General features: G+C 39.7%; 1 protein-coding gene across 3 annotated transcripts; it reads right to left on the minus strand.

Annotated features, from left to right (window-relative positions):
• Positions 1 to 469: 469 nt before the first annotated feature.
• ARFGAP1 (ARF GTPase activating protein 1) lies at positions 470 to 25241 on the minus strand. 3 transcript variants are annotated; one of them, XM_075109226.1, is made up of 14 exons: positions 25145 to 25241; positions 24727 to 24849; positions 20048 to 20111; positions 18998 to 19107; positions 17344 to 17515; positions 16057 to 16157; positions 15212 to 15301; positions 14434 to 14530; positions 11697 to 11753; positions 10574 to 10606; positions 7280 to 7336; positions 5167 to 5226; positions 3915 to 3991; positions 470 to 3434 (listed from the first exon to the last, which is right to left on the minus strand). In XM_075109226.1, the coding sequence occupies exons 3-14, from the start codon at positions 20105 to 20107 to the stop codon at positions 3080 to 3082; spliced, it is 1269 nt and encodes a 422-aa protein (XP_074965327.1). In that variant the 5' UTR covers positions 20108 to 20111; positions 24727 to 24849; positions 25145 to 25241; the 3' UTR covers positions 470 to 3079. The 3 variants fall into 3 exon arrangements, with proteins under 3 accessions (XP_074965327.1, XP_074965328.1, XP_074965329.1); XM_075109227.1 differs by having other exon boundaries at positions 15212 to 15298; positions 25145 to 25216; XM_075109228.1 differs by lacking the exon at positions 7280 to 7336.
• Between the last annotated feature and the right edge of the window lie 215 nt (positions 25242 to 25456).

Raw genomic sequence — 25456 nt, forward strand, 5'->3', positions numbered from 1 at the left:
GGCCAAAAAAAGATTTGGGGAGAGAAGAGGGGATTAAAAAAAAAAAAAGGTCTAATTCATAAACACTCGCTCCACACATGCACCTTGATTGCATGCATTCCACCAAACTGCAGAAACTTCCCGGCCATTTCCACTAAAAAAGTAAGATCCAATAAAACTGAGGCTTTGCAAAAGAAAATCCCCTCGTTTCATCTTCTCCGCTGGAAGACACGGTAAAATGCTCAGATTCCGACAAGTCAAAAAAAGTACCGATTCGCCTGGCAAACCGAGACCAGCTGGCATACTAGTTTTGTGGCTGCAGTTACACTTTCTGCCTTTCTATTGGTTTTTAGTATCTTCCATTAACACCTTTCTGGGAGTTGTAGCTTTTTTTTTTTTTTGCAGTGCTGTAGGGAGGCAACAAGAGACAGCAACTGCTCTGTCACTGTCTCCTCAACTGGAAGAAAAATCATTACCCAAAGCTTCTGCCTGAGTAGGGCTCTGGCCGTTTAATTTAGAACATGAAGTTTCAAGAGATACAAAAATAAAACCAAAAGAACAAGCAAATGGCTCATGCCAATCGTAGCTGCAAGTGATACATAAACAAACCAGTTTTCTCCTAGGCAAACCACACAGCTGAGGAGAACGTACACATACACATCACAATACCGTTGATTGAATGGACTGAAATAAAGCTTATCCTGCTACGAGCTATTTCAGGAGGTTTATGAAAGAGAAACTGTAATAAATTTGTACACAGGAAGCTGAATCAGCTTCACATCACTCCAGACAGACACCAGCAGTCAGACAGTGCAACCCATCGGATGCGTTTTGCCATCACCGCTACTGCAACACTTGACAAAGACTAACCGTTAGTCGAGGACTGGGCAGCGCCACTGCACGTACATCACACAGCACCGCCTTCGGAGTACATGCATTACAGTTTCATACTGGGCAGCGGACAAGTGACAAGTAGGCAACAGAGGTGTACGCATAAAAATACAAAGTTATGTTTGACATGCAATTAAACTATGACAAGGGTTGTTTGGAACTGGCGAAAAAGCGGAACAAAATCCTTGCTTTACAGTTAGGCTGTAAACTTCTGCCAATGGTACCATAAGCGGCACTGTAAACCGAGATCTCTCATGCCCTCGGCACTTCCAAAGGGTCAGTGTGTCAGCAAGAGCGCCTGGGGCGCCTTGCACGGCTCAGCCCAGAGCAGTGCTTGGGTCGTGAGCAGCACTGGGTCCTGCCGCACGAGCTTCAGAAACCACGCTATCAGTAGAAGCAAGGGGATAAAAAAGAAATCGCAGCTCTTGCAGGACAGGGCTACTCGAGACTAGAAAAATATTTTGTTCACTATCTGAAAGATCCTACTAACAGAAATACAGAATCAGGCTATAAATAGAGCTACTTCTACTTAGACTTAAGCCTTTAAAATCTGCTACTTTTGAGGTGATGCGTGATTTTCTTTCCTTTTTAACCTCTTGATATTACTGTAAGATCAAAAACCTTAGTGAAGAGAAAAAGAAACAAAGCGTTATTTAAGGTAACTTTGACAACTTAGATCGGTTATTTGCTTGAACAAATTAACTTATTTTAAAAAGAAAAAGGCTTTGTAGGTACGCATTAAGATTACAGGATCCATGGTAAAGAAATCCATGCTTGTAGTAAAGCAGGCTATGCAATGGCAACATGATTTGAAGTTTTCCAGTGAGCTGATTGTTTTCAGGCTGTACATTTACAGCCTACCCTCAAAAACAAAATGGGATACATAGGACACCTTTGTTGTTAAACTCACAATTCTTCCATAGGAGTTATGGTTTGTGTCATGCAAAGCAATTTGTTGGGTCAAAACTGAGACATAATTGAATCTTCTATTCCATTCCTTAATGCTGACAAGGAGTTTCTAAAGTTTCTGAAATAGTGTTTCTTTAACAAGGTCCAGCAAGAAAATGTAGAGAAATACATGATAGAAACAGAGATACTGTTTGACATATTAAAGATAAATTTGGAAAACATCTGCTTAATTTAAATGTTACTATTAAATCCAGACATCTACTCATCTTGAAAGGGGCTTGCTGCCAGCCTTTCTCCTTAATGTTCTCATATTTTCCACCCATTTTTTCTTACTGGAATCTTTTTTATACATTTGTTTCACTGCCAAGTTGCCAAACAGATGTCCAAAAGACCATAAGCAGCAGAAAGATTTCATTTTTATCAGAATAGATAAAATAGATTGGTAGAACGAAGACAGAGAAAAAACAGACTATATAAAATACTCAAAACGGGGGAAGGGCATATGCCGGGAACAAGAACGTCACTGCTTTGCTTTTTATCTGTGTAGGAGAGCTGCACTGCGCAAACTCTTAACCCACTGAGCAAGAAGGGCAAGTAGAGCCACTCTGGACATCCCTTGATAGCTTAGGTCAAAACTATGAGTTTACACAAATAATCACCTAGCTCTAGATTCCTTATTAATTCTAAGGGAAGAAAATCAGATTTAAAAGACTTAAAAAAGAACCCCAAACAAAAAATCCCCAAACCCTCATGAAGTTTAAAAACAATGCTCCAATAAAAAGTATCTTAAAGACCATCTTGAATTGCCAGACTTAAAATGGCCAAAGCAATCCATAAGGCAGTCAACCGCAGTTTGCTTACTTAATGGCTATCTCTTCAAGACATACCCTGTTCTTTGTTTGCATTAAACGCCTCAGATCATCTCAAATTATGTGAGGACTGGATGAATACCTTTTGACCTACACATGCAAGGTTGTGCCATGAAAGTGTGCTTGCACTGATTTTCTTCCTTTGAAAATTTGTGTTAAGAAAATCACTGTACCCTGCTTAAATAGTGCAAGGAGAATAAAGTTATCGCTATCCTTAAAAAAAGGGAGAGACACATTTATGTAATAAAAGACTCGGATGCTACTCTTTTTTTCCTAAACCAAGATAGAAGAAAGGAGAATGAATGGGAAGCACAAAAGTAACAGATCAGTAAGGTCAACCAAGATACTCCAGTTGTGTGTAAAACTTTCTCCCCTCAATCAGCCAGCATAGCCTCCCTTTCCTAGCTGTGCAAAACCAGGTTAACAGAGTTCTACCAGTTCTGGTTATCCCACCCATCATCAGCTGAAGATGCCTTTTTTGTTGCCTTAGGAGGTTTTTTGGTCTTGCTCTCCCCTCCTGTGTTTTCCCAGTTGGTCTCCCAATTTTCCCAACTGTCGCTGTTACTGTTCTTGTTGTTGGAGGCTGTTCCTGAGCCCCACACGTCCCAGCTATCAGAGCTCTTCTTCTCTGTGGAATTGTCCACATAGGTCCAGCTCTCACTGCTTGGAGATTTATGAGCTTTTGGTGGATCTGAGTTGCCAAAGGTCTCCCAGAAGCTTTGATCTACAGCATTGTTCTGGTAGCCCTCTCCTCCACTGTTCTGGTAGCTGTCTCCCTCAGCTGGTCTTTTATGGGGTGGGGTGGGGGTAGGGGAAGAAAAAAAAGAAGGTAGAAATTAATTAGTTATGACAAGCATAACAATAAAAATAAACGATCACAAAGAAAACTATTACACTGCTGCCTTTTCCTTAAACAAAAACTGAGGATAAAGGCATAAGAACTGAATATATTGCTCTGAATGGCATAAGCTTATATTCTAATTCACAGATTTTTGTTAACAGCCTTAGGTACTAATAGGCCCAGAGTGAGGGCATATGCATTTGGAATAACTTTAAAACCAAGGTGCCATGCACTATTTTGTTCTCAGTTTAACATTGTCATAAACAAATAATAGATTGTACTCCTCCCAAATTACATACAGGAGGACTGCTAGCAGAGTAATTTCTTCATATTTAAAAATTACCTGCTAGTACTATACTGCCGAGAACATATGGGAGATAAAATTATGTGTTTAAAGAGACACAGAAAATAATAACAAAAAATACCTTTCAGATTTGTCATCCGGTTTGCCAGAAAAAAAAGTGGTGACATCTCGCCATCCCTTACTTCCAACTCCCTGAACCTAGAGAAAAAAAGACACTCCATTCATTTCTACTGAACCAGCACCTCTTCCAATCCAACAGCAAAAGCTACAACACATTCCTCCACTTGGTCAGACAAGGAGAACATTTCATCAGAAAATGTCACTCACACCTTATTAGTATTTTTGACGGACAGTTACATGGTTGATGTAAAGAACATACATTTGGCAGCATCGTGCTGCGAGAAGATATGAAAAGTAGGTCAAGTTTAGCTTTTTCACCCATCATTGTCCATGACAGCTTTCGAAGTCCCTCCTAGGCTTCCTTGACAAAAATGCTGGAATTACTCCTTACATAAAATTAATGACAGCACTGATGTTTTGATGTTACAATTCACGTAACTAATATTAAAGTTTTTTACTGTTCTACAAAACTACTTTCACCCCATTTCAGTAGTATTATTTCACTGCCAAAAAAAGCAGTCAGCAGTCGACTTCTGAGAATTAACACGACTGCTTAGGGGTTATTATAATGGACTGGCGTTGGATTAGAAACACAAATTCTGAAGTCACTATTCTAAGTCACAGACACAGAGGATGAATCCCAGAATTCAGACTTAAAGTTGCCAGGCTCTAAACAAAACAGGTAACATCACTTATGTTATTCAAATATTCCCAACATTTTAGGCACTAGACTGGTACATGACAGAGCTTCCTGTGCTGACTTCCACAGCGCTAGAGAGACCGACCCGCCTAGGTAACACTGTACAAGTTATCAAAATAGGTATTAGATCGTGCAGAACTTCTGTACTTAGCAGTTGAGAGTGCACTTACCACATCACCAACCAATGATAGCAAAAGACAACAAAGAAAAAAGGTACAGAACATTAGTCAGCTCAACTGTACAAATGTAACGCAAGCTGTCTCCATATTCTCTAGCAGGCATTTTCTTTTTGTGTTTGGGTCGCTGACTGTCGTATAATTCTACATCATGCCCTCAGTGAAGGGTATTACAAGGACCCCATTATATCTGTATAGCTTTTTAACACCCCAACAGAAGTAGTGAATACTGAAAATTGCACTTTCAAAATTTGTGTATTCGACATAAGCAGAGACTGGAGCTGCATCGTGGTTTTGTTTCACTACAAACTTTTCATAAGAATATGGAGACTGGCTTACTGTTTGGCCTCCTTAAAGGCAGGTAGGCCACTTCATACCTTGCTGGCCAACTGTGATACCCCCACGGTGACTTCCTCAAATATTTTCCCCTCTTTCACCTACGTGAATCAAAGTATTGGTAATTAGTCATAAGACAAAGTATTACTGAAATCTTAAGACACGGCTATTTGGGATTAACAGCTAAAACCAATAAGTGTTGAAAAAAAAACCAACAAACTGAAAGTGAATCAAAATATACTTAAGTCAAAACTAACGAAGGTAGGAAAATGACATACAAAGTCCACTGATCTACAATGGAAAGAACTTCTGTCCTTTGAAGTTTGTGGGAATTTTCTACTGATATACACAGTTTGAGGAAGGTGTCATTGTACTAATGCTGAGCATTGAAACACCAGTACAAAAAAAATCTGCAAATGCAACAATTTAACTATATTTTACCATATAAAAAGATTTGATTTGGAAAGATAAAAAAGAACTATCAGATCCATTTTATTCTCTTTTATACATACTTATTTAAATATTAAAAGAGCTCTGAACTTTGGTCAACCAGAATACAATTGGTGCCTTTCACCAGTTAATAAACGGCAGCTGTTCCAAAACAAGTGACTTTATATAACCATATATGTGCCGAGCAGTGATCACTAAATACTTACTTCAGAAAGTAATACTTAGTTAGAACTAACAGCACATCTTCCTAAGGGAAATAGAACTTTTTTTTTTTAATTATATAATGCAACTTTCCTCATTAAATTGTCCTACAAAATAAAAATCATTTCAAGGAAATGCACCCTAAAAATAACCCTGAAAATAATGCATCTAAGCATTCTGAAATAAGTTGTGGATAATTCTAGGGACTAGGAAACCAATTAGAGTCTTCTCCTGTGATTTGAAATACTATGTAAAGAGTGCCAAATTAATAAAGGTAATGCAAGAGAAATAATTTTGTAATGTGATTAAACCATTCTTTTAAACTTATAATTAATCCATATCCCAAAGTGGTGGCACTGCTTCTCTTACGAGAGCAAAATTAGCCTCCTTTATCAAAACCAGTACATTCTGGGAAAAGGTACATAGGTAAGTAGAGTACCACATTCTCAGAGAAGACGTCATCTAAATTTTGGCACTGATCCAAAATTCTAGAAGCACAGAACGAATGCATGCCAAATGGGAAAGATGTAAAAGTACATTGTTTTAAACACATGAAACAGGAAGGCAACATTTCGCACCACAGAGAATCTTGACTAGAATCTGTAGCATTAGTGATCACTAGTCACTTACGAGGACTGCCTTGCTTTTTTTACATGCCCATTAGTGACTATCTATTTACTCAGGTCAGCATGTGTGCTTTCTTCCACCTGCTGATGGAAGTGCCATTAGCCACATCTTTTTGGTCACTAAGGAGTAAAGCGAAGATAAAAATCTGCTTCAAACTAGTTTCCTAGAAACAACACAGTAACTAGAACTGCTAATCAGAATGTTACTTTAGACCACACTTTGCACGTGAATGCATGCAAAACTTGGTTTTACCTGACTACCAGAATACTCTGAACAAATACCAAATAAAGGTTGCACGAACATGTTACTTCTTTTAATAAATTCTCCCCGTTCATCTTAAACATATGTAAGTATCCATATATTATATATACATACATATGAACACACACATAACTTTGCCCCAAATTCTACTGCCCCTGAAGACGCAGCAGATGAACTACAACAGCTCAAAGATGCTTAGCTGAATTAAAACAATGCTGGTAGGCAGATGTGTAAAACACGCTTAACACTCAAGATACTACTAATAGTTTGGGGTTTTGAACAACTGATTTTTATATCCATTTAGCGTGCATTTTCATCTTGTCCCATCTTCCATTACTGAAAGCATGAAATCCATAAAATAATATCTAATGGGGAAGAACGTAACAGACACTTGTGGACACGCAAAAGATTGGTGGAGGGATTTTACCCTCATTAACCTTTCTTTGCTAACATACTAGCTTTGAATTATTTGATGTTTCCCCTTTGCTACTGTGCTATTATATGAAAAAACAGAACGACGCACTGACAAACTGGGCAGTTGTGGCAGGAGGAAACAATCACTCCCTAAGTTAGCATTACCATGTTCTGCAAGTAATTCACTAGTTCCAAAGTTACCTTTTCCTGTGCAGGTTTGAGAACATTTTCATTTAATGTCTGACCTAACTCTGATGCCTATTTAAAAGCAAAACAAAAACAAAGTCAGTTATATTTTCCTTTTAAACAAACAAACAAAAAAAACCCCACAGCCAACACCATCTGCAGGCTGATTTCTCAGCAGTATCTCCAAAAACATGTGAAGCCTTAAGCTTTGATTTGTACAAGCAGAATGAGCTGGAAAGCACACACAGTACAGTGCTGCGGAAAACATGGAAAGAAAATAAATTAAAACCAGAGGCACATGGCAATAGGTTGTTGGAGATGCCCAGAGCCCAAGCAAAGTCTGACCTTGCACTGGAAGCAGAAGCAATGGTTCAACTAGCAATAGCCTAGAAGATGGGTCCCTTGCTAATCCCTGCAGCTGAATATTTGGAAGAACCGACCTCATCCACTCTTATTTTTCCCTTATTAATGGGATTACTTGTAGAATTAGATCTTTTGGGCCAATTTTCACCAATTCTTCTGTCTTGTAGAGCTGTAATTGTCATCTACCAATAACAGCCCAATTGTTCAAGCAATACACAAGCTGTGACAGAAGACTTTTGTAATCTTTTTTACATATTCAGGTTTGCAAGGAAAGAAAACAATGAACTTCAGAAATCTACTGCAATCCAGAACAAGTACAATGACATCGTACTTCAGAGGCATTTTACAAAAATGTAAGCCCACAGCGTAAGTCACAAAATTATTTTCGTAAGACGATATTGACACAGACAGCAGGGTTTGCACATGCTTCATTTGAAATCATTCCTTTCCCTGCTACCATAATAAGCCTTTGATTGATTTAAACTTTTCTTCAGAATTGCTGTATTATACTGATTACCTTCTGAATTAGCCCAATTAATCCAAAAGAGCCAATTTGCTTGTGAGACAAACATTATTCCTAAACATTAGTAGAGTGTAATGAAGTTTCATTTCCTAAGGGTTTGTATCTTACCGCTAACACTGGCTATGGGGTGAGCCTTCATCCATATTCTTCCTGGGGATAGAGCACCTTGCGCACCTTTCCTCCACAGATTCCCAGGTGCCTAAAAAGCCTTTCCCTTAACCACAGCACTTCTAGGATCACTCCTCTACCCAACCACCATTCTCTCCAATACTTCTACTCCTTACCAGTTCAAAAGTTATTCGAGAAGACACAGACAAAACGTACCCCCATTTCCACCCAGTAAGAAATGTGAATGCAAGTCACAAAAAGCTTGTTTCCATTGGAAGCGAGGCTAGAAGGTGCTTAAGGAAAACAAGAAAGGGAATTTTTCATCTTTGAAAAATCCTCCAGAGTCTATTAAAGCTGGCAAACTGTCTATGTTATGTAATAAGTGTAATACACTAACAGTTTGGTATGTTACATTAAGTCATTGCTAGAATCAGGAAGGATTCTTATGTTATCCCATTTACTCAATCACACAATTCTGTAAATACAGAAAGGGAAGATTTGGGTACAATTGTGTTTCCATCTGAATCACTTCATCTTTACTAGTGTTGAATTTAGGATAGCATCCCAACCACCATTACAAATGCTATATAATGGGCATTTATTAGAGATCCTGCCTCAAACAACACCCAGGGTAGTTCTTGGTATACTGCATTCCGGGATCAGACATGCAAATGGAAATCCTGAAGTCATCTGTGTTTATGAAGAGCATGGACAAAAGTACAGCATGTTTTCTGAGAGTACAGAGCTTGGATAACTCTATCCAATTTAACCTATTTTAAATAGGTTTGAAGAAACATTACCATATGAAACACACAACATTATTCTAAACAGATTTGACTTAAGGCAAAAAAAGAAGACAGCTCAAGAGCAAATGCACATATTCAGCACGAACAGCGACAGGGAGTCCATGCACAAGAATATATGTGAGGGTGTTACCGGCTCTGGCTGCTGCTTGTAGCCCCAAAACTTTACCCAGACAGCAAAAGAGAGAGCAAGGAAGGTAGAAGCAGCTTTTAGCAAGAAATCGGCAGCATTTTTTCAGGCAAGTTAAGTAGCATGAACCTTTTCCAACTTCAACATCTACTGACGAGGCAAACAGTGATTATGTTTGGTCACTGGACACTAAACATATTTTTAAACATATTACGTAAAAAAGATGTTGAACAGGTCTACAGAGCAAAAGATCAGATGTTTCAGGAACAAAATTTAAGTTTCAGTAAGACAGCTTAGACTCTAGAGCATCCCATTGCTGTGGTCTGTGTCAGTAGATGTGATAAGCTTTCACACTTAATATTATATTTACATTTGCTGGTAAGACTGAAGGAAGAACAGTTTTCTAGTTTTCTAAAAGGGAAGCTGCTGGAAGGTGTGAAAGAAGAAGGCTTGTAAGAACATTTAGTATTTCTTACATAAGCCAAGCAGCAAATACTTTAAAGCTTCTAAGTATCAAGTTTGGGTGCTTTAACAAGACACTTTTGTTGCAAAACAAGCACAAGTTTGGCTTGCTATCTGCAATATTAATATCTTACTGCATACATCTGTTTGAACACGAACACTTGCAGTTTCACATTTGTTTTGAGCAACAGCATCCTATGCATATCAGAAAGCATGCCAGGCTAGTGCTATACATACCACAGGAGTTATAGTTCAAAGTAAAACTCCCTATATCATCCACCAATATATGTACATTCTCTCACTCCAGACTTTGGCACATTAAGAATCTTATTCTTTTACACATTTTTACATTTGAATTTAAAACTTCCATGCAAACAGATCTTGCTTATGTCAGAGCTCTGTGTAATTCAGGTCTGACTGTCTGTTTTAACACTAGTTTGAAAGGAGAAATGCTTTTGTAATTGCTACTTTTTAAAATATATACAAGCAAGTTAATCTAATAACAATATTAAGCAGTTTACATTTGTAATATCTTACTAGATTTTAGCAACAGAAAGATGGCTTGAATTATATCACCAAGAAAACTACTTCAAGACATACCACATTTAAGGTTCATGAAAATAAAATAAGGCTATTTTAAGTCTGCAAGTATGAATTAAAGCATTTCATTCTACTGCCTCTCCAATATACCCGATAGTTATACACAGCAGAGTATCATTGTTTATTTCTTGCTTAATTTGATCACTGCAGTTGATTGCAATCCCCACAGAAATAAAAGCTAGAAACTAAAAATTACTGTGCACTATGAAGGATAAACACACTGCTCTGTTGATGATCCAGTCTAAACCAATTGTTGTACACAAATACATAACATTTAAAGCAAATTACAGCCAATAAGACAGAACTAAATCTATAATCACCTTTTGACTTGCTTGAGATCCAAACCTGGTAGCCTGTGAAAAGAAGCAAATAAGCTCAAGTTTAAAAATTAAAGGCTTTATTCCTAGCAAACACACACATTTAGAAATCTTGCATGATCTAGTTGAAGATGTCCGTGCTCACTGCAGGGGGGTTGGACCAGATGGCCTCTAAAGGTCCCTTCCAACCCGAACCATTCTATGATTCTATGATCCTCTCCAAGAGGAATGGACCTTTGCCAGAATTTCAGAGTGAATAGAGAATATCCATATCACCACCTCTGGTATCCCAGATTGCTCTGGGAAAGCATCTGTCTTTCTCAGCTTACAACAGGGGGAAGAAAGGGTCTTCAATATAGGCTAGACCTGAGTGGGCCAATGAGGATGAGTATCAGTATTTTTGCCTCTCAATAAAAATACTTTGAGTAACATTAAGAGAATTTATGTTCATAAAACTTTGGAAGAATACTAAGCAAAAGTGAAAAAAGTTGTAATGGACTATCTTCACAAAAAAACCCCACATTTAATCTCTTTCCAACATAATTGTACTTAAAACGTAAATTTTTAATTCCTCTGGCTTCAGTCTACAATTAGTTGAGTGATTGTTACCTAAATGTGCAAATCTGCAGAACAGGCAGAGCATCCCTCTGGGCACAACCCTTGCCCAGCAAGCTTTCTATTTACACTGACAAAATGTTGTAGCTAGAGAGAAGCCAAAGGAAGGAAAAAAAACCAAACCACCCCTACCACCAGGAACTTGTAATGTGGCATTAAATTCCTGCTAAAAACCTGAATTTGGCCTTACTCAGCCTAGACTGAAATTTCTGCTTTATAAATTTATAAAAAATGTGTTTATCAAGGGAGTAGAAAAACAGCAGTTGAGTTCTTTCTTGATGCTTACACCCCATGGACAAATTTACAAAAACATCCATCCAGGAACGTGAGAAAGAGTTAAGACAGAGATCTGCATTCAATATGCATCAATTTTATATGCCTTCGGCAAAGATACACAAAAAGCAGAGTTTAGTTTGTCTCAGTAATGCTTTTAAAGATACACCCCTATTAGAACATGAACAGAATTTCTGAGTTTACAAGAATTACACTGAAATACGTTTTGTTTACTTACACCCTCTTTAGCAGCTGAGGCAATTTTGCTTGCTCCAGTCGTAAAACTGCTCCATCCCTTTAAAGAAAGTGAGAATATCATAAGCTAGGTGTGAATAATATTAGCAAATAACCAACTGTTCTCTATTACATGTTAAATTGAGTCTAAATGTTCTCCAGTACAGCTTGTCCTGTAGTCATAAGAATTACTTGCTAGTAAGAGCAAAAATTGTAGTCTCTCGCTTAACTGTAATATAGCAATGAAATTCCATTATTTCTGTCAAAACAGCTGCAACTTCAATAAACCTGAGTGCTTCTGATGTTATTGTCTAAAAATGGCTACAGGAAGAAAAAAATTCTTCCCCCCAAGAAAAGTGAAAGAACCAAAAAAAGACATTAAAACCTTTGTAAACAGAGATTAGTTCTTCAACAAGCACTGGATGAAAATAAAAGTAAAAAAAAAAAGGAGCAGCTAAAATGTATGTCTAGCAAAAAGCTGAAGAGAAAACAAGAGTCAGTGCTCAAGAACACGAGGCAGCAATTCATAAAATGCCCACTCATAATAAAGCTTCAAACTGCTCGTTTCCTGCAAATTTTATGCTTAAAAACAAAAGAAACAAAGCCTTATTTTGCCTCATTGATTCTTGGAAGATCTGAAAACCATTTGCCATTTCTTAAGACGCTTTTCTGTAATGAATAGGAAAAGGTTTCTTCTAACTACTCTTATCAGATACTGATTAAGAAACCAACTAAAAGAAAGCTGAGGGGGAGAGCTTATCTTAAAAAAAAAAATTGTTAGAATATCATTACAAATTACTTCTCAACTGTTTAGATTTCAGTTCTATTTAGTTACTCATTCATCCAGAATCTACCCAGTAAAACAAGTGGAAAAATCCATTCATGCTTGAATGGATAAAACACAGAAACGAACTTTAACATGTCTGTGGTTCTCCTTGTACATAATAAATGAATGAAGAAACAGATATAAGGGTTTTTTTTTCTTTGCTGATCATCACCTAATTTTAAGCCATGTTACAGAATCTTTTAAACATGGTGCTACAAATGCATGGTTAATATCCATGTCTACCACTGCCTTCTATCAATTTGATTTCCATCAAAGTGCAGATGATTTGGTAACATACTACTGTTTGGGTTATTTCCATATAAAGGGCCTAAATAGTAGAATCTTTTCCTCATTACCCCTTCTATTTAATTTGACTACACCACATATTTAGGTTGAGGGAATGACTTTTTAAAAAAAGCAGCAAAAATACGTTTGCCTATCCTTTTGAAGTCTCTTCATTAATTGTCCTTATTGTCCTATGCTGACACACTGAAAGATAATCACGTCACCAAATGCACAAAACGCAAAGTGATGTGTCTCATAGTTTTTATGTTAAGCGGTGTCTCAAGGGACTCAAGACAAACCTAAACTGCAATTATCTCTGTTCTTTACAGAATGAGTCCAATAGCGTAGTCAGCGTGAATTCTACAGAAAATGCTCCTTCCAATACATAACAGCAGAAAATAACGTGTATACCTAAGCAGTGTGTGTGTGTGTGTGTGTGTGTGTGTGTGTGTGTGTAAAACAGTCAATCAGACACAGAGGAAGGAAAATTGGTTTCCTCACTAGGGTGAATATGCACGCAAATACTCAGTCTCACTATAATAAATGACTTCAAATTGCACTGTAGTGTGTAACTGTGATCACAAGAGGGCATTTTAATCATAAGTTTCAACGAGACCATGTATTCAAATAACAGTAACTTGGACAACACAATGTCATCTCTCCTTTCCTATCTTAGCACATCTGCAACACATTATAGATGTGGTTTCTAATCTCAACTCTCTGGCCTACAATCTATGACGTACCTAGAAAACACTCAGCAGACCTACACTAAGCACCCTGTGGGATCACCTGGAGTACCGTTCAAAGGCTCAGGCACTACCTTTTTCTATTATGTTCTAGTGATATTACTGTATCTTAAAAAAAGCCAAACAAGAAACCCCCAAAAAAACAGCAACCAAAACCAACAGAACTTGGTGTGGACATTTCAACTGATATGATTAGGCTCTACAGAAGACTACTGGCCACTAACCCTGGTAGAAAACCTTACTGTATATTTCAATGTGACTCTGAATCCCAGTTATTGTTCAGCACTGTTAGTTTGCAGCCTATCAAAGCACCAATATGTCCTTGACTGCCTCTGACTTTATTCCCATTTTCCTTCAACAATGCATCTTTCTCTACTTTAATCATGACAACTGTTCAGCCATATGCTGTTATCTCTTCACACCCTGTCACAAGTGTTTCAAATGTTTTCATCGCTGCTCAGGGCTTCTGGCAGCCATGTACACACACATTTTAGTTGTTTTCCACTGAACGTACCTAATGTGGTTAATCTATTTAGAACGTTACCAGCCTAACTGCTATTCCCAACAGGTAATCACTTATTTTTCATTCTCCAACCCCTGTTGAGTATTGCTTCTTAATCCATTGCTCTGTCCTCATTTCCTTATTTCTATGAACTGATACCAGACAAAATTCCTAAGCTTTGCTCAAGTTTCTCCCTTTGTTTTGCCTTTTAAAGTCCACCTGTATTTTCTTCACTCTTTGAGAATACAACCAACACTCTGCATCTCTCTGTATCTATTTGCAGTCTTTAGTTTCTCTTCTCCATTTATATTATCCCATAACAGGGTATAAAATAGAAGAAAATAGTAACTCAGGTTGCAGAAAGCTTCAAGCATTTCCTTACCGAGTACAATGAAGACATAGCATTATTCAGGAAGTCATCCTCTTTTTTGGGAGGGTTTACTGTATTTCCAAACCCCACATAGCGATTCTCTTGGCTGCTATCATAAGAAAATGAATAAAGAGTATCTGCATTAGTATGCATTCACTAAAACCATTAAAAAAAACCTGAAAAGCAAGAAAGAATGACGATTGTTTAACACACTTTAAAATACATCTGAAAAAAAGTCCTAAAGCACCTAGCAACCAAAATACAAAGCCACTCACTTCATAAAGACATAACATCAACAAGGAGCCACTGGTGAATCCTTGCAAATTAAAGTGACCCCTATGCAAGCTAATGTGGTCTTAATGACTCTCCAGGTTTAACAGATCACTGGTATCAGAAGACTGAGTCAATCCTAACAAGGGGATACATGAAAATGAGAAATGGAAAGAAAGAAGAAAACAGTGTTAGCTTTATAAATACTCATATTTAACTCAAATCACTGTAAGATACTATACACACTAAAAATTCCCTAGTTTGGAGCCATCCACAGTAATATTTGGAGTTACAAGCTCTTTGTTCAATGCCATACAAACATTTTTGTTATACAAACGCATTAAGAGGCATTTTCCTTCCTCTTACCATCTATCACATTACCAACATATTTTCAGTAGTAAACCAGATGTAACTATTAACCAGTGAATCAGGATCACCATTGTGCAGCTTTAGTATAACATCCGACTCCTTGTTATGCTAGAGGGCCAGGCACTCAAAAAGTTAATAAATATCGCATTACCCTTGGTAGGAGTTGACATCATCATTCAACCAGTCTTCAAAAGCCTTGTCGGAAGAGGCAGTTGCAGTCTGAGATTGTCCAGCAGAACTACTGAAATGAAAGATTTAGGAATCAAACTGTGAAAGCAAAAACCACTAGCTCAGCAGCGCAGCTTGACATATATCATCATAACACAGGTGAAAAATTGATTATTTCTTTCGTCTATCAAGTAGTGAACTCTAATGCAACCACTAAAAGCCACTGGAGTATTGAATGAATAACGCAACAGTAGACCCAGACACAGACAACGCTACTCAGACTACAGCTAGCCCCTGAACTTGCTGGATGATGGCCAGGCATGAAGTGCTTGTTTGCTTGATTTACAACTGCTATTTCAGTTAACTTGATTCTTCAGTGCAAAGAATAGCAAACACTACACGAAAAAGCAGAAAAATAAAACTGCTGTGGTCCAGCTTTGATGCTCCCATCAATATTAGCACCATAAGGAAAAAGTCTGGTTCTTCTTCCCTGGCATTCAATCACAAACTGGAACAGCACTGCAGTTAAGGTAGGGCTGCAACACACGACACGTGAGTGACAGCGACTAGTCTCAGGTGCATTACAAATCAAGATGAAAACAGCATGGATTGTCCTCTGCTCTCACTCACTTGTCTCTACCATGGTTTAAGGTTCAAGCGGAGGATGTGGGAATTGTTACAGAAGTTAAAGCCCTGCCACCTCATACTCCTTAACTCCAGCAAAAGAAATGCTGTTCAGACCGCACCACTGACAGAATAAAACCAGCAGACATTCAGACATCAGGTCCTGCTGTAGCTGTAATAACATTAGATAACAGGAATACATACCGATGAGTTGAAGACAGAGACATTTTAGGTTGAGGTGGGGTCCAGTTCCTGGCAGGAGAGGTTTCAATGGACCACTCCTTGCCTTCAGCTACTGTAGCCACCTAGAAGCGGTAAGAATCAAGAATGCTAGGCCAAAATTTTCATACAAGTTATACACTGGTCCTGTAAAATGAGGACAAGTAATTTTTCCAATTTGCTACCAGCTGCATAGATCAATTAGCTTGTTTCCACAAGAAACACATTTTTTTTCTGAATCTCAGGCTAGTAAGGTTGCATTGAACACTGATTTTATTTCAGGCAACTGATTTTAGACAACTTCTTCAAACAGGCAAATTAGGTTTGAAGAGGAAAGACAAGATTAATAAAGAGATGTAAGCACCAATCACAGAATGGAGGAATAGAGAGAGGTGAATTTATACTCCAGTGTAGGGCAGCTGAAACACATACACAGAATTTAAATGTCCTCTCTGCTTCCTTCAAAGGACCTGAACTTCATCCCTTCACCCCAAACCACTCCTCTGATCCAAGTCATAACTTCAGCAAGTTAATATAAAATTTCTGAAGGCCTTGCCACAGAAACCTTATAGTTCCATTTCACATACTAAAAGGCCTACAGCACAGAACTTACGAATTCTGTGCTTTCAAGATACTCCATCCCCTATTCCTAGCAACTTCTAAAAATGCAAAGAGACAACACACACAACAAACTTTGAACTGCACGGATATCCCAGTGAGCACAGAATGTACCTTCTTACCTCTTCCATGGCAGGATCAGCAGAAAAATACAGTATCTTTGTAAGTCTCTAAGCTCACAAGTTCAAGTTTTTGCCATTTCATTTTTGGAAATGCCAAACCTCCACGAAACGATAATGCCATTACAACCACCAATTTATTTGTTTACAGGCCTGCCAGTGTTTGGAGAATTGATTTACCATTTTATTACTACATATGCAAAAGATTTATCAACAATCACTTTGGATAAAACCGTACTGCTGAAGTAGTAAACTCTACTGTGGACTGGGACAGCTCCGCTGACTAGCTGCGAAGTGAAAACTTGCGACAGTGAAAATCTGAGCCAACTCAGCTAAATGTAGAACAGAAAGTTTCAAAAGAAAATTCGTACAAGAGTTGGGAAGAAGCACTCTAAGACTTATCCCTTTCTGGAACCACTGCAGAGGTTCAAAAGGTTGCTACTTTCCCTCCCCCTACTTCAAAAATAAGTGCTTACAAAGAACTTTGATATTTTCAGATAGTAGGGGATGAGGACAAACACACAATTGACTTTACCTGATCTCTAAACAGAGCTGCAGCTTTGCTGTTGTACTTCTCTTGCATGGACCAGCAGGGATCATAGTCATCTTGGGACTCCAAGAACTCTCGAAATTTGCTATTGCCTCCAGCCTTCATTTTCTCCAGCTCAATATCCTTCCATTTGTCCATGGTTACAGAACGCACAAAACTAAAAAGCAGATTTTTTTTCTTTAAAATTAAAATCACAACTTGTTATAGTTTCCTGCTATAACAGCAGGGACAAAAGAAAAAAGGTTTATTACAACCTATCTCAAATGCTGGGAGTATAAATATGTTAGAGAACACTCTCAGAGTATAGAAAGATAGATCATTGTAAGAAGGTGGTCAGATCCTCACTAAAATAAGCTAAAAATCATGCCATTTATTGGCACTTAAAGGGGACAGTCAACAGAAGACAAGTGACAGAAAAAGCAGCTTTCTTCAGTCCAGAAATTAATCTAACTATAAAAGAAACTTTTCCCATACTTCTTCACTCAGCAATTTTCTTTTCCTGTCTATTTCAGTTACACTTAAGCGACCTGCAAGGACACCCTCTGTCCCTCCCCATGCTTCTGCTCATACGGCCATCAAGTATTGAGAGCTCAGATGTTTAAAATAGCCTACCATATAGCCTGACCTCATCCCAGGGCATCTACGACAGCAGTTAGCATCTCAGCTCTGCTTTGAGCCATAAATTCTTGCTACTGCTCATTAAACTATATTAAAAAACAGAACAAAAAATCCCAGTGTCCTGTTATTAAATACAAGGTCACAGGGGGGAAAGAAAGTGAGACATCATCCTCATGAAGGCTCTTTAAAACTTGTATCTTGACCAATTTCTTTTTGTCCCTAAAGAAATACCCTTCATCATGTCCTCAGCAGTTTCATTTTTTCTTTCATGTAACATATGGAATAGTTCCAAACTCTCACATTTCATACGCAATTTCTACTCATTAATGAGCTTCAAATCACCCCTTGAAAATCAAAGCATGTACTTCTGAACGGCTTCCTTGTTTTGGTGATTTCCTTCCTGGACTTTCTCTCCCTTTCTCATTTGAGTAACTATCCCATGCTCTGCCCCTGTTGTATATACACACACTGTGAATCTCTGGAACACGTAACAGTTCTTGTTCCACAGATCCCACCTCAGCTGAGTATGTTTCTTGGAAAAAACAAGAACTATCGCTTACATCACCAAAAAACCAAATCTCCTGAACAGAATAAAACCGATGTATACATCTGTATACATATCAAAAACGTTCTGTAAGCGTACTGTGACTTTTTTTGCTCAACTCTCAAGCTGCTCTAGCACTACTTCAGTTATAATTGATAAAGATTATAGAAGATTTAAAGAATAGAGTACAAGGACTAGCGCAGTATTACCAACACCACCGCACCACCTCAGATGTAGCTAGAGACATTGGTGTCTAGAACTGGGCATGACATAGCTGCAGTGGTGCAGCACACACCCCAACTAATTATAAACAAGGCACAGAGAATAAAGTTCACTTTGCAGAGGAGCATGAAGCAAAATTGCCAGTGAAATGTTGGAACTGAGACATTTTACACCCTTCTGAAATGTGTTCTTTTCACAGCCATAATGTACCCCGAGGTAACCCAACTCAGTCCATCATGTGCTTGAAAGGCTGACCTGAGGTGAACTCCCAAGCCTCGGTGTTTTCCTGAGCACTCAAGACAGATCCAAATTCCATAGGTCACACTCACCCACTGGGGGTTAAATGCACCACACTCAAAACAGACCTGTGAGAGAAAAACAATTAACTCTGACACTTAGCCATTACTTCTCCACGTGAAGTTGTCACAGCACAGTTCAGAAAGTCAGATCATGAAAATGTTACACGCGGAAAATAATTTCAGAAGGGAGAGTTGTTTGGAAACACCTTCCCTGACAGCATAAGCTTCCTTCAAATATTTATTTATGCTGCATGGAAATAAATCTTCATTAAGTTGCCTGACTTGGATTATAAAAATTAGTGTACTGACTACCAGAAACCAGTGAGGAAATACAGGTGAGCAAATAGAAATTAAGGAGCAAAGAATTCAACTTGATTTCGTTTCCATGTTGTCTTGAAGGAGAAGAAAGTAACCAAACTGAGTTCTTGAGGTTTCCTTGGCAAAATAAAGATGCAACATGTAAAGATTGGAATATTTATTCAGTCATACTACAGTTTGGCAGTAAATGATAGCAGATCTAAATGGAGCTTTTTCTGAAAAATAGCTAGTGCAACAACTAAAGTTCTTATTGGAATCACCATTCAAGGTTTAATGCATTGGTATAAGTAAAACTGAACCTGTCCATGGGTTATCACATTTAAGGTAGCATATAATCAAGCTACTTGAAATAGACCATTTTAATTAAGCTGAGCCCAAGACATCACTTTCTCAACAGCCTCCAGGGGTTTCAGCGTGATGAACTTCTGGAAGACTCGTGCCAAACACGCAGCAATGTATAGTAATACACACATGAATAAAAGTTACTGGAACTAACACAAACATGAGATATCCAAGTTTATATGTTACTATTAGTTAGCCACACTAGTGCTACGAAGATGATAGCTTTAGTGTTTATAACTGCATAGTATAAATAACTGCGGTATTTAACTGCGACACAAATATGGAGTAGGTACGATGAAAATTCAATTCTACAAAACAAATATAAAGAAGATTATAATTTTCTCACATTGTTCTCATCTTGTGCTCTGACTTCCTTGAGAACTTTCCGTGTTCTTGGACTTGCCATGATTCTACAGAGGGAGAAAAACAAAACAAAACAAAAAAAACCCCAAGTCATACTCAAGGATTTGATATTGGTAAGATGTTGAGTACCTTAAAAGCACATCTCTATGAAAAAGTGCTTACCATCTAAACCACTGCATCACAACCAGCTGCAGGGGAAAACACAACCCAAACAAAACCCCCAAACCCTCACAGCCTTACTTCTCCATTTACTTCGTACATTTGGGAGGATACAGTCATCTTAAATCATTAATTGGAAAGGAGTAATTCAGCCATAGCTGAAGAGGGGGCAGGGGATGATGGACACGGAGACTCTTCTATGGCATATGTTTTATCAAAACACACTCTAATTTGATGCTGCTCCCAGACCCATCCACGACCCTTTCTGAAACCACTTTATAATCACGTATGCTTACACAGGGTCACATGCATACAGCTAAACAGCAGAAACTTACACTTAAGAGTGAACACATTGCTGAAAAAGCACTTAACTAGAAGACACAAAAACCTCTGATTTTGCAGACATATTGAGTTTGTTATCAATTGAATTCTAATAAACTAAGGTCATTATTGGGACCTTTTATACAAAATAGAACTCTAATTCTGACAGTCACATCTTGCTTGCAGACCACATCATCTTACTCTAATTTTTATGAAGCATGAAACACAGCAGCAGGAGCAGTGCCAAACCACAGATAAAATTCATGTTAAGAAAAAAAAAGTGACTCACACACAGCACACAGCCTGGAAACACTGAAAGTACACAAAACACTCAAGATTAAAAGAAACACAGTGTAGTGTGCAGCATAAGACTACAGTTTAGATAAAAAATGAATTCACATTTCCAACTAATTTGGTAGTACAATATTTAGATTAACTTTAAATAAATAACATCTCTTCTTCCTTATTACTTCCGGGCCATCTTTTCGTTTCTACTCCAGAAAACTTCTAAGACATAACAGAAGACAGAGAAGTCACCAAGCTGACTAGAAACAGCACCAACTACTGAATTGCAAGTTTACTGGTCAGTCAAGATATGAAGCAAAAAATAGCAGACCAATATTTTCATCAGATACTGGTCTGAGCAGCAGAAACGCCTTTATGCAAGTCTTTGACACACGTTCACTGTGCTATTTGACTAAAGAGTCATCACTCCTTAAATTATCGATAGGATTAGCAATCTCACAATAATCTGAGAAGGTAAATGACTAAGTGTTACATACAACTGCCGCAACCCAGTAGGCGATAGAGGGAGACCATACCTTTAATTAGAAAAGGAAGGTTATTTTAAAAAGAAAAATACTACAGGTAAGAAAACATTAAATTTATATGAATGTGACAATGTCAGTTTCTTAGACATCGCTAAAGCAGAACAGCCTTCCCGTGAACTGCAACCACAGCCATACAATAAATACAGTTATATGCACCGCCAGCTAAGACAACATGAGAGGACAAGAGGAAATGGCCTCAAACTGCATCAGGCAAGGTTTAGATTGGATATAAGGAAAAATTTCTTTACTGGAAGAGTGGTCAGGCATTGGAACAGGCTGCCCAGAGGTGCTGGAGTCACCATCCCTGGAGGTGTTAAAAAAACATGTAGAAGTGGCACTTTGGGACATGGGTTAGGAGGCATGGTGTCACGATCCACTGTTGGGTTGACCAGTTTGGCAGAGGTTAAACCCCCCTGCTTTCCAACCGACCTCAGATAATTCTGGGAGGTTGGGGGCAGCTGGGCTTAACTTCTGATTAACTCCAATGTGTTATCGTGACTAGGTTCCTTTTACATTCTCGGAAACAGAATTAAGACTCAAACCAGAGTAAAGTGCCAAGTCACTTTATTTGGCCAGAAAGAGGTACAGGAGAGAAAAGCAAAGAAAGAGAGAAGGAAGGTGAAAATGGAACGAGAGGGAGAGAGGGAGGGAAAGAGTGGGACTGTTGCGATAGCTATCACCACGGATCTGCGGCAGTCTGTCTGGTCCATGTGGGGAGTCCAGGTGTCCGATGCATCTTTGAAGCCAGCAGAGGGGGGCGATGTTCCGGAACACACCCCCTATCATCTCTACTTGTTTCCCCTTTTATAAGGGTGCTCTCCTGCATAGTCAGTAACTGTTCTGCATATGCCTGCCTCCCACTCCACGGTGGGGCACATGCCCAGTACTGTTGCTAGAAGGTGCTTGAAAGTTCTACAGGGTACAAGCCCCCCCATATGTGCCAGTCAGCCTGGGGCCCAGGCGTATGCACAGTGGGCACGTACTCTGAGATTACAGGGCACACATTCCTGCCGGGTCGACCTTGGTGATTAAACTGTTCTGCTCAGCTGCCGTGGTGATCAGGCTCTAGTAGTGAAACTTGCCTGCCAACAAAGTTGAGACAAGTTTCTAGTCCCTGCCACATGGTGGTGTTGGGTTGGTGGTTGGACTTGTGATCTTAGAGGTTTTTTCCAACCTTAACGATTCTGTGATTCATAAAGAAATAAGCTAAACATTGTACCTATGTATTATCACTGTTAAAAGCAGAAATTATCTGTGGCAGAACTCACTGCCTTTCATGTAAAGCACTTACTCCTTTGTAAACATCTTGTTGACAAGCACTTAATTTAAGGGGCAGTGTTTTCACTGACATTTACAATATGCTGTCTTTCAATTGCAATTAATTTGTTTTAGACAAAAACAGATAAGTTGTGGGGAAAAAACTGGTTTAAACTGAAAAGATTACTGTAATTAATGGTGTGTAAAATCTTAATTTGATGCAGGATGACTGGAAAACTGAACAGAATTATTTTTATCAGTAATGAAACAGAAATTGTGTAACTAACTTTCAGAAAAGGGCAAAGTATGGCAAACAACCCCTCGTATAATGAAACACTTTCTCCAAAAGTATTCCAATAACAACATTTCTTTTTATATAACTTATTTATGTGCATGCAAGGAGGGAGATAGCACTACACATAGAAGGTGTTTCCCCATATCCTGAACAGAGACCATAAACACATTTATACAAACTGAAGTCCATGTCCTCAATTCTAGTGTTTGTCACTGGCAAGATGAGGGAAAATCCTCCTCTGCAGTACAGAAGTTATTTACTTAACTTAGCAGTAATAGCCAGACAGACAATTGTGCATACTTTGGGTATCTTTGCCATTTCTGTTATATTCTCTCTGCACACCTACTCCCCTTCCTTAAGGCTGTATTTCCCCAGCAGCTTCTTGTACGTTACTGACAATTTATCAGGTCCCTCTCTTTGGCTGGCCACTCATTCCCCTTGTTGCTATCCTTCCTTTACCATTTTTCCCTCCTTTTCCCAGGTTTTTGAAGCAGGTTTTCATTCAGAATACCAAAGAGAGGCAAACTACATGCAAAGGCCTTCCAGCGCCAGTGGCAAATGATCATTGCTGGAGCTGAACAGGAAAGCCTCTTCCCAATCCAATTCGGCACGTGCCAGGCATTTTCCACAGAGCAGAGACAGACGCTCTACAGCAGCCAACATCCACACCATTTCAGTGGTCACATGCAAGACAAGTTTCAGATCTCTGACTCCAAGCTGATAGAGGAAGCAATTGCCTTTGGGTCTGCCATAAGTTTTTATCAAAAAAAGCAGTTTTTAAAAGAAAGACTTTGGACAACTGCAGTCTGAACATACGCCTATTCCAGAAACATCAAGTTCCCTGACCAAACCACCACACCCGTCTGGTGGGATGGCAGAACTTCATCCACACCACGTCAACCAAGAAAAGTAGGAGGTAACTAAGGCCACCAGCTTCTCGCCTTTCCCTCCTCCACCAAATCATTTGGAAACACAGGAAAAGGGGACAAGGGAAAAGAGTCACACTCTAAGCATTCTAACAGGTAACATCTTTAAATGTGCCTAGTTTATTTCCAACCACATTTACCCACAAAGTTGTACATGATCAAGTTATCATTGTTCACCACCCAAAAGCTGAGCCCTACTAGCTGACTGGGCACGTGGCCGCTGTGCTGTTTAAGTTTCAGGAGTAAGCACTGAAGCAACAACTGTGCAGGCACCTTAAGTATGCATTGTTTTGATCTTACGTAAATGGACACAAGCAGTAAAGAAAACAGTTAACTTAGGAATAAATTTTTGTTGAGGAACATAAATATCTTGGACTAAGGGTTCCACGGCAGAAAGAGACAGCTTCAGACAGACCAATCTCACGCTCTTATTTCCCAAACAATCTGCTTCCAGAGCAAAATCTAGACATGCACCATATGAGTTTCCATGCTAGGAATCTTTAGCTTGCTAAAAGCAAGAAAAGGCAGAAGCAGCAGTAGCTACTTTTAAGTGGAAATGAGCTGTAATAGGACTTTGCTCCTCTGATGTAGGAGCAAATTCACAGAGCCAACCTTTAAAGACCTTTGCAATTCAGTATGCAGAGATCAAGCAGTGACGTGGTCTGCATGACTTCACGGTCCTGAAGGCTCCCTCTGAGTCTCACTAGGGCAAAAAGGCCACGGGGGCCTCGTCAGCTGAAGGAACGCTCTGAACCAAACGTGCCAGCCATCTCTAGGCAGCACGCAAGGTTCACGTTCAAATACATATATCAGAGGCCGCTGCACACTATTGAAGTCGTGCAGCTTTGCACACTCGGAAGCGCAGCCACCTTACCAAGGGCTTCGCAGGGGATGCCAGGAAGGCGATTTCTTCACGCACACCTGCGATGGGTGGATCCGAGTCCAGGAGGCCTCCCTCAGAACATGGCCGGACTCCCGGCGAGCACACCGGCCTCTCCTTTATAGGGAAAAAAACCAGAAAAAGGAGGGGGTGAGGCCGCCGTGAGGAGAAGCGCAGGCCTCCCCCCCCGCCACGCCAGCCGGGCACCAGCACCTCCTGCCGCCCTCAGGGACCGCCCGCTGCGACAGCCCGGGCCGGGGGGAGCCGGGCCCAAGCGGAGCCGGCGCTGAGGCGCCGCCAACGAGGCCGGCCTGCCCGCCCCGCCGAGCGGGGGCTGTCGGGGCCGAGCCGCGCCGAGAGAGCGGGGCGCAGCCCGCCCGGGGAAGGTGACGAAGGCAGCCCGGTAACGCACCGGCCGCCCTGACGCGGCAGGACCACTCCCGGTGCCGGTCCCGCTCCCGCTCCCGATCCCGCCCGGCGCCTCACGGCGCAGTCCCCGCCCCCGCCGCGGCCGGCGACGTTGCAGGGCCGTGAGGCATTGTGGGTACGCGCCTTAACCCGCTGCCGCCCGGCGCGGGAGTGCGGAGGCCACATAGGATACTGAATTATCAGACTTTATATACTCAAGGGAGAAGAAATGGATTTGTTTCAACCAAGTAAAACCGAAATAAAGCTTAACAGTGAACGTCTGCTTGTGCTCTGCTCACTTCAGTTCCACACCAAA

The sequence above is a fragment of the Phalacrocorax aristotelis genome, chromosome 13, assembly GCF_949628215.1.
Source record: "Phalacrocorax aristotelis chromosome 13, bGulAri2.1, whole genome shotgun sequence".
Lineage (NCBI taxonomy): Eukaryota > Metazoa > Chordata > Aves > Suliformes > Phalacrocoracidae > Phalacrocorax > Phalacrocorax aristotelis.

What these genes read in the sequence shown, in the direction of transcription:
- ARFGAP1 (XM_075109226.1), bottom strand. Translation starts at nt 20,107, where the DNA reads ATGGCAAGTCCAAGAACACGGAAAGTTCTCAAGGAAGTCAGAGCACAA. An exon ending in CAGCTCTGTTTAGAGATCAG is followed by an intron (nt 16,158 to 17,343) that starts GTAAAGTCAATT and finishes TACCGCTTCTAG; the next exon opens with GTGGCTACAGTAGCTGAAGG. An exon ending in CTATGTCTTCATTGTACTCG is followed by an intron (nt 11,754 to 14,433) that starts GTAAGGAAATGC and finishes CTTTCTTTAAAG; the next exon opens with GGATGGAGCAGTTTTACGAC.